Below are 9,970 nucleotides of genomic sequence, written 5' to 3' on the forward strand. Positions count from 1 at the left end.
TCACTTTCTTCTTATCCATTCTATGAACTAGTGTGATAGATATTGAAGGGTAGCAGAATATGACACCCCAGTATATGACTGTAGGAGCTCAGGATGTGCCACCCCAAAATATGCTGCTTTGGTATGTTGATTATTTTGAGCTGTAGGCACTTGAAAAACAGCAAATGCAGGGAAAGGCTTTCTCTGCACTCCCCTTATCTGCCTAAAGACAGAACCCCAAAAAGGAATTCACTTGTCATAAATCCCTTCCCCTGGAGTTTCATCAACCAGAGAAGATTGATTCTTATTACAGGAGAGGAGACTGGAAGTGACAGGCAGACTTCGTCACAACCTGTCATACCTCCCATCTGTTCTCAGGGCCCACTCATTTTTCCTAAAAATCATTTACTTTCCCCAAAGAGGCCTATATCTCCTTCCCCTTTCCCTATTAAGATGGTATCTAAGCCTGAATTCTAAGCCACCCCTTTGAGTTACTCATTTTCCCCTGGGTATCTCTAATGTTACACGAGGTTACAATAAACTTCCTTTTGTTTTTCTCTTGTTATTCTGACTTTTATTACAAAAGTCTCAGCTAAGAACTCAGAAAGGTAGAGGGGAGATTATTTCTCTTCCCCCATAACACCAACCTGATGTCAGCACAGGTCCCAGTCCCTCTCCATGAAGGTGGTATCAGCATGGACTCTCTGAGAGTGCAAATCTGGTTATTCCCCTGATTAAAACCTTCACTGGCTGGCCTCAGCATTCTGGAAAATACCCAAACAAAAACCTTTACAGTCTGATCCTACATTTTCCAGCACTTTCATCAATTCCTCACCAACTCAAGGGTCAAACTCACAGAGATTCTTGCAGGCTGCTCCTGGCACCATGCCCCCCTCACCTCTCTGTAGTGGCAATTGAACACATGCAACTGCCACCATGCATTGACTGGAGCCTATGAAGGACCTTCATGGATTAAAGTATTGAACAATACTTCATAGAACAATGCATTCCAAAATCAATATAGCATCATTAGACAAATGAAAGCGTGCTTTAATGGAATTGATTTTTGTCTGAACTTTTTAAATTTGGCTGTAGTATAACATTAAAAGTGGGATGAAATTCCATAAATCCTCCAGTGTCTCAGTCTTCTCTTACCACAATGATTCAAAAACTGGTATTTAGGGATAACTGAGAAGGGAAAAAAAAAGATTTTCCTGAGAAGGGTGTTCAACCATTAATAAGCCCCCCACACACACACACCTTTTTTAAGCTATAGGGACTTCCCAAACCTTTTAGTTAGTTATTGTGTACTGGAACTCGCTAAAATGAGGATTTACGGTGCAACTTTTCTCCAGGTTGAACAGGGAAGCCTCGTTCCAGAGCACCGGTTAACAGCACCCTGCAGTGGTGCTCCTCTGATTGCAATCTGCCTTCCCTCTATTCCAATATCCTTTGCTGTAGTAAATCATTCTTTCAGTTGTGCGGTAGCATTTAAGGCCTGCATGCTTAATCTTTAATTGGTTAAGCAGTTACAAGCTCAAATTATATAGTGTGAAAAATATCACAATAGATCACAGTATTGTCAATTTCCCCTGCAGAACTCTGACATTCTCAAGCTTAACAAAGCCCATCTCTTTCACATATTAATTACTGCAATGTCCTTGAAATAGAGAATAGCATAGTTATTACTATTTGCAAAGAGAGCATACTTCTGTCTCCCTCATGTCAGCCCACGTGTGGGTGTATGCATATGTATGTGTGTTTGAAAGACACATAGATCTTGAAGTAGGGCCCCCTTTTCTGTACACCTTTGCCCAAGTGCCTTTATATGTGTTCCTTCTACCCTAGCCAACTTATCCTTTAAGACTCAGATTGCGTCCCCTCCTCCAGGATGTCTTCCCTCACTTTTGTCTTCCTCCTTCATTTAGGTGTCCCTTGTCTGGGTTCCCATAGCACTCTATTCATTAAGTCCACAAACACTTATTGGGTAATTTCTGGTAATTTCCAGGCATCTGGCTTGGTACTGGATTTTCAAAGATGGATGAAACCAGTTCCTCAAGGAGTTAAGCCCCAGCCCAGCCCTTTCCAGGCTGCATTATAATTGTCTCCATTACCTGTCTCAGCTATGGGACTGTGCCTGGAATAAGGTAGCTGTTATATTAACAAATGGATGAATAACTAAAAGACCTCCACGTCAGCAATATGTTAATAATCAAAAGGGAGCCCATCCAAAGCTTTAATGGGTAATGTACTCCAAGTAAATTCCATTGAAAAAACTAATAAAAATTAAGTCTGAGTGCTGAGATGGTGGGGGAGGTTCCACGCTGCTCAAATATTGTGGTGGTATTAATTAAACAGGAAGGAAAGATGGAGTCTCAAACACTGGTTTGTTTGGGACACCAGTAGGCCAACCTGGGTCCCAGAGCTGGTACAACTGGTTCCCAAGAGAGGCAGGATACTGTCCTCTCACCTCCTTGTCTGACCTCCCTATTGCTCCTCCACCACTATCCATCCCATTTAAATGAGCACATTGTCTAGAATATGGCCTATGTGATTTCTGTCTCTGATGGAATTTCTGGCACTAAAACATGCCATTGAAAAAGATTCTTATTGCTCACATTAATCTAATTGTTCTGTAAAAAAAGCAACAATTACTGAATAATGGAGAACTTTTCTTCTAGTATGAGTCTGTTATTTAAATAGCTAGAATAAAATAGAAAGTTTATAAAATAACTTTTTTTCCTACTGAATTTTTCCCTCTGAATAAAGAATAAAATAAGAAAAAAAATCTCACTATGGTGTAATTATTAAGCACCGTTGGTTTGTTTTGACATAGTGGAACTTTGTTATGATACACTGTTTAAAAATAAAACTTACATTGTCCGTTTGCCAAAATAGGGAGGGGAATAGAGATGATGATTTCCTGTGTCTGTGTAGCAAATTTCAAGTCGAAAAATGTGCTTTGAACCCAGTAAGCAGAAAGGGACATTCCAGGTACTCGATTCACAGCCTTTCTTCATCAATATTTGGGTGTTTTTGCATTGTCATTACTATCTCTCACCATAGGTGATCGTGAAATGAGTGAAAAGATTTTAACTCTTTTTAAGTAATTGATGAGACAATTATTTGTTGAGCCTATTTTATGAGCATCTGGAGCCAAAAGCTTCTTTCTGTGCAATTCCTCTCACAACCACCAAATAATGCAGTTCTGTGGAGGTACTTTGATACATGGGTAGACACAAGAGAAGCATTTGCACCAGAGCAGTTCTTGTGGTGGAGTATTGTGTGTAGTGTACCCTGCAAGCATTGTCGAAACACAGAGATTCATGATACAGAACCCCTCTTAGAAGTGTTTATGAGGAGCGCCTGGGTGGCTCAGTCGTTAAGCGTCTGCCTTCGGCTCAGGTCATGATCCCGGGGTCCTGGGATCGAGCCCCTCATCGGACTCCCTGCTCAGCAGGAAGCCTGCTTCTCCCTCTCGCACTCCCCCTGCTTGTGTTCCCTCTCTCGCTGTGTCTCTCTCTGTCAGATAAATAAATAAAATCTTAAAAAAAAAAAAAAGAAGTGTTTATGAAAGGCATTGGTCTGTATCGGACAACTTTTTTTCCTAAGGAAAAGAAACTACTCTTCCCTACGTAAAGAGATGATTAAGATGCAACAGAGTAGAGGGTTAAGAGCATGGAGTTTGAAACCTAAACTACCTGGGTTCAAATCTCAACTCTGCCACTTTTTTAAAAGATTTATTTATTTATTTATTTGAGAGAGTGAGAGCACGAGTGGGAGGGAGAGGGAGAGAGAATCTCTAGCAGATTCCACGCTGAGTGTGAAGCCCGAGGCAGGGCTCAATCCCAGGACCCTGAGATCACGACCTGAGCCTAAAAGAGTCAGAGACTTAACCCACCGCAGGTCCCCTCAACTCTGCCACTTAATAGCTGCATGATCTTGAGTAAGTTACTTAACCTCTCTTTGCCTTAATTTTTTCACCTGTAAATTGGGGTGATGGATAATAGTCCTTACCTCTTGATTCAATACTGGTCTTTAGGGATAATTGGGAAGGAAAAAGGAAAAGCTTTTCCTGAGAACTGTATTTAACCGTCAGTAAACCTTTTTCTTTACATTTTTTTTAACTACAGGGACATGGAAAACGTTTTAGTCTGTTACTCTGCATTGGAACTCTCCAAAAGGGGGCTAGAATGTACAGCTGTGAGTTATGAGACAAAACCCATCAACTAATCCCTGCTAGGTGCTTACAATAGCGGCGGGCACATAATTACTGCTACAGCCGTTCCCCCTTATCCAGGGTTTCACTTGCCTTGGGATCAGTTACCGGTGGTCTGGAGACAGACGATCCTCCCAATGAATCGGCCCACGGCCAAAGGTAACCTAAGGCTCCATCACAAGGCCTAAGTCGTTCACATCACTTCATCTCATCAAGGAGGCATTTTATCATCTCACACCATTACAGGAAGAAAGGTGAGTACAGTACGGTGAGTTTTTTCAAGAGAGACACCATGTTCTCATAACTTTTGTTATAGTATATTGTTAATAATTGTTCTCAATGATTAGTTATTGTTGTTAATCTCCTACTGTGCCTCGTTTAGAAATTAAACTTGAGGTATATATGTGTAGGAAAGAACATAATATACATAGGGGTTGGTACTATCCACCGTTTCAGGCAGCCACTGAGGGTCTTGGAACATATCCCCCACAGATAAGGGGAGACTACTGTATTATTATTAATCCCCTCCCCAACTCCTACCCCAACATTTGGCCCTTTAGGCAGTGATTGTACGAGCTATGACTGCCCTAAACAATTGAAAAATTTAGAGCGGATATATATCTTTTAATGTGCAGGAAGGAAGGCTCTCCCCAAATGCACACAGCTAGAAGTCAGACTTGTTAGTGGTAAGTAATCACTTTGAGAACCCCAGCCCATACACTTCCCCAGAGCAAACCACTTCCTTTCCCAACATTATTTTCATGTAAGGGGAAAATAAACATTTAAAGATAGCTGGGAAGAATCAGGGCTCCATATAAGGATATAAACTGATGCCTGTCGTTACCAGATGCCAAATCCCAGAAAGGACTATCTCTGAAACAAGTTTTTAAACAGTACAAAGCAAATTGGCAGTTGGGGGAGGAGAGAATGAAGATTTTTAGGCCACCATTTTCTATTAAGCATTGCAGAGAGAGAGAGAGAAAAGACAGAGAAGGAGGCTGTGGTTTGTACTAAAAAGGAATTAAAATAAAAAGCAGACTCCAGGATCCCGGGCAAAGAAGACCTTGTCTTAATCTCAGTTCTGTCACAGACAGTCTGCGAAATGAACTTGGCTGAAACCCTCAACCTCCAGGGCTTTGGTTTCCTCACCTGGAAAATGAGGGCATTAACCAGATGATCTCTAAGATTTCTTACGGCTCAGACATCCTGACTTTATGAAATAAAGTAGATGTTAGATGTTATATTCAGCAGGCAACAGAAGCCAAGTCTGGAAAGTTAAGCAGGAAAAGGATCTTTTGCAAAGATATTATTGGGAGCTCACAGAATCAAAGGGAAGGCTGGAGAACCAGTCTCAGAACCAAGGCAGTTTGGTGGGAGTTCGGGGTGTACTGGGGCGTCTAAAAGCTGGAATGACTCAACTCTGCTGCTGGAATGAATAAGCCCAAGTCGGTTTTTTTCCACCCATATGTCATTGTACCTGTAAATCAAAGTCCTGACATGGAGGGTCAAATTGGTTTAGCTCTGGCCACATGTCACCCCTTGGCTGATGGGCAAGAAACTTTGATTTACAGTCCCATCAAGACATCATTCCATGGGTGAGAGGTAATTTCCCTAAGAGGAAATTGGCATAAGGTATGAAAGAAAGATCATGACTACTATGTGGCTCTTCACTACGGATGTTGTGCCTGCTCTTGTAATATCACACACTGATATCACTCTTCCGTGTGAAAACAGATGGGCTATTTTTACAGTCCATCTGAAAATAAATAAAACTTTGCAGGGAGATTATGACACCATGACAACTTTGCGTACACTCTTCGCGAAAGTTTGGGCAACAACACATGCCTGAAGAATAGCCTTAGCACGTTACAGGAGATTGTTCTGGGGGAGAAACCAAGCCTTGGTTTTATTTTCAGCCAGTTTCTCTCTGCACATCTCCTTGGAATTGAGGAGGCACGTGCCCAGAGGCACCTGCCAGTCTTCCTCCTCTTCCATATTTGCAGAGCCCTGTTTTGATTCTGATGGTCAGTTCCTCTCCCCTCCTTAAGAACCAGGCAAATCTGGATACTTCTAAATTTGTCACGATGGTCCCATACCTTCCTATCATTGGTTGGTTTAAGAGCACATCCATGATCCAATTCTAGATGCTCTGACATGAGGAGAAATCTGGGAAGGCTTCTTATAAAGGTTTCTGTACTCTTAAAAAGGACATTGTGGGCTGAGCACGTGATGATTGCTGGCGCTCTGGCACCACCATTTCATCTCTTCTTGGAACCACAAGAGGGAACCCCTGAAGACAAAAGTCAGATGATGGCAGAGAGGAAAGTCGGGGGAAAACCTGGGTGCATTTGGTAGGAGGTCTTGAATTCACCAATTCTGGAAGCATTCTCTTCAGAATTCCTGTTAGGTAAGACAATACATCTTATCATTTAAGGCATTTTGACTTGGGTCTGTTATTATTTACAGATGAAAGTATCTCAACTGATAGCCCACAAAATGATTTTCTTCCAGTAAGCAGCCATGTTAAATCCATATTTCCCTCTGGGAACAGCCTTAACTCTCAGGAAGGAAAATAACTCATCCAGAGGATTTTGTGAAGTATATTTTTACCAAAATGTTCTGATTTTCCCCTTCCCATGCATGTACACTTCATCTTGCCCTTCAAATCACAGAAACGTCTAGACTACTTTGTCTTTACTAAAGTACATGATTTCCAGTTCACAGAGGGGTTTCTAAACCCAGCCAAAGATTTGGTTGTCATACCTCTAGGTTAATTGATAACATACGTTATTTAGATTTTAAAAATATAAGACCTTCCTTCCACTCATTGTCCTAAGATCACCACCCATCAGAATAGCACCAATAGTTAGAGATGATTATGAAAGATGTAGACAGAAAAGAGAAGTAAAATCAAAAAGAAACAGGGAAGGAAGCAATCAAAGTCAAATTATGAGAATAAACTGACAAAAAATTGAGCCCAAGTCTTTATTCTACCATGTTTTACATGAAGGGAAAGAAATATAGTTGGGAGAGCAAAAGAGAGAAGCTATCTCCTGAAAGAGGAAGAAAGGAAAATGCAATTCATATGATATTTGTCTTTTGTAAAATTTGGTTTTATTAAACATAGAGTAGGTACAAAAGTATATTTGAGACACGTCAACCTAGGACTGAATCCACATATCACTCCTGAGACCATAGGCAAATTGGTGAGGTTCTCAGGGACAATGACAGCTGTCTCCAGGAGTCCTTATAAGGAAGAAGTGAAACTCTACGGGGCATGTGCCTGATGTACAGGGGCTCAGTAAATGGTTTTGTTCCAACAAATATGTATTAAGAAGCTTCTGCGAACCAAGCATCATACCAGCTGCCAGGAATATTATGGTGAGCAGAATCAGTCTAGAAAGGGCAACAGAATTAATTAATAACCATAAAAATAAGTATAAATAACAGATATGAAAAGGGCTATGGGGGCTGAGAAAGTGTATACTTGGGAAGTTTGACCTCTTCTGAAAGATCAAGAAAAACCATCTTCAGCGCAGCTTACACCCACTTACTTGAAAAGCTTACCCTGCTTACCCCGAACCAGATATGATTCACTGGCCTGTGAATTCTCAGAAAGAAGCGTGAAGCCTGTACGTGACATTTATCTTACCCTATTGTGTCTAGCATTATAATTAGTAGTATGCATGCCCTGTCTCCTCTACCACATTATAGACTCTTTGTAGGCAGACAGCAGGCCATCTACAATGTTCGAATGCTCGCACTATCTATTAAAGTCTATTATTTCAATAAATAAGTGAAATTAGCTTCCAGAGAGCTGCCACAATTTAACAGAATTTGAAGCTTAATTTATGCCTTTTGTAAGCCAAGTTCCCACTGATTTTCAAGTCATTTGTCTGAACATAATAGGCAATGTGCAAGGAAACAATAATTTGGCCTCTCAGAAATTGTATAATATCCATCCCTCATGGAGTGTGATACCCCTAAACTCCTGCTGAATAATCCCAGACGTGAGCCTGACTCACCTATTAATCAAGTGCACAGAGACAATAAAAAGTGAGACTATTAGAATTCCATTTGCCAAATCTTCAATCCCTAAATGTTATGGTTAGAATCTCAGTTTGTGATCTAGCAAAAAGAAAGAAAAGAAAAAGAGTACCAGGAAAAAACCTCTTTGTGCTGAATCATTCATTCCGGTTAGGTTGCTTAATAGTAAATCTGACCCTGCAGTTAAACTCTAGAAATCTGCTCAGACAAGCAAGTGTAACCTTATAATGATGCCAGGAGATTAAATTCCACCTTAACTCTGGAAAGATATTTTTATATTTTTCAATGATGAGAGATGCCCTCTTGTCTATATGTGCTTTTATTGTAATTAATAACTATAATTACTCTTGACATCAGTGATAGCTCTGAAAAATACAAACACCAAGAAGAATCAGAAGAAACATTTTGCTATTAGATTTAAATACTCGTTTCATTTAGTATTTCACTTAAATTCATTTTATTTTGGTATCTTTGAAATTTTTTAAAACATCCTCAGTGCCAAAAGGAGGCAACATTTATAAATCCAAACAAATGTATAAACGAACAACCCAGGCCCTCTTAAGTAATTTGCCAAATAGAAAAAATCCATCTGTATAGGAAAACCCATCAAATTAGAATCTGCAATGTGGACGAATGAGAGAAAAGATTTTCATCCTTGACCCTGGTTTTAGTTCCTTTCAAAATCAAAATCTTGGGGCCACTGTAAGCTGTATAATGACAGATAAGCAAAGACAGTGAGCATTCCCTTGTTGTTTCCATGGGTTTCATCAGCTTGTTTTCCATGACTCATGATGGCTTCCTGAAAAAACTCTCATTTCTTTGATCTCATGGGTCAAATGAATGCTCTTGAGCCAGTTTTCATCAACCAGTCAGCATTCCTACTGTTTCCTATTGTGAATCCTCAGCTGGACCCACAAATTTACTAGTTAACTCATTCCCAAAATGAAGTTATGAGTATTCTTCAAAAGGGTTCAGTCCAAATGGTCCAGAGGAATTCAGACGGATATCCTGAAGATTGAAGAAAAAAAAGACAAATATTATTACCACAAAAATGTTAAGTATTACCTGAAAAGAATTAGTGGAGAATAATTTTTTTAAATCATTTATTAAAACTGTGTGTTATAAGAATACCAAAAAACTTCCCAATATCACTTTTTTTAAGATTTTATTTTTTTGTGAGAGAGAGAGCATAAGAGAATGAGCATGAGTGGGGGGAGGGGCAGAGGAAGAAGCTGACTCCCCACTCAGCAGGGAGCCTGATGCCAGGCTTCATCCCAGGAGCCCGGGATCTTGACCTGAGCCAAAGGCAGATGCTTAGCCAACTGAGCCACCCAGGTGCTCCCCAATATCACTGATTAAGAGCTCTTTCCAATCCTGTGTTAGGCAATAGAGCCTCCGTTATAAACCTAGGAAGACTCTGTGGTTAGTGGTTACAAACTTCTCAGCCTAGGACCCAGGAAACATAGGGTCTCCTCGAGCTTCTGTCACTACAGTATGTTTGGGTTAATTTCCTTTTCTATAAAATGAAAGTGTAAGTGTTCATGCAAATTTCTTTTAAAGAGACGTAGAAGTTGGGATTTAATCATCCACTCAACATATACTTATTGAACACCTACTAAATGCTAGGCAGCGTTTCCTCTGAATGAGGGGGTCTCTCCGTTATGCTCCCTGAGTCCCCTGTGAATACCTCTATCATGTTATTGGCTCTCTATTGGAATTAAGATT

General features: G+C 40.4%; 1 protein-coding gene across 3 annotated transcripts in view; it reads right to left on the minus strand.

Moving 5' to 3' along the window:
* Positions 1–8,658: 8,658 nt before the first annotated feature.
* The window catches only part of TMEM156 (transmembrane protein 156), a 48,706-nt gene continuing 47,394 nt past the window's right edge, over positions 8,659–9,970 (minus strand). The window contains exon 6 of one of the 3 annotated variants that reach the window (XM_036112351.2): positions 8,659–9,253. In XM_036112351.2, the coding sequence (XP_035968244.2) occupies positions 9,207–9,253 (47 nt within the window). In that variant the 3' untranslated portion in view covers positions 8,659–9,206. The remainder of the gene's footprint in view (positions 9,254–9,970) is intronic. The other 2 variants (XM_078068516.1, XM_036112342.2) reach the window with 2 other exon arrangements.

The sequence above is a fragment of the Halichoerus grypus genome, chromosome 3 (assembly GCF_964656455.1).
Source record: "Halichoerus grypus chromosome 3, mHalGry1.hap1.1, whole genome shotgun sequence".
NCBI classification, from domain to species: Eukaryota; Metazoa; Chordata; class Mammalia; order Carnivora; family Phocidae; genus Halichoerus; species Halichoerus grypus.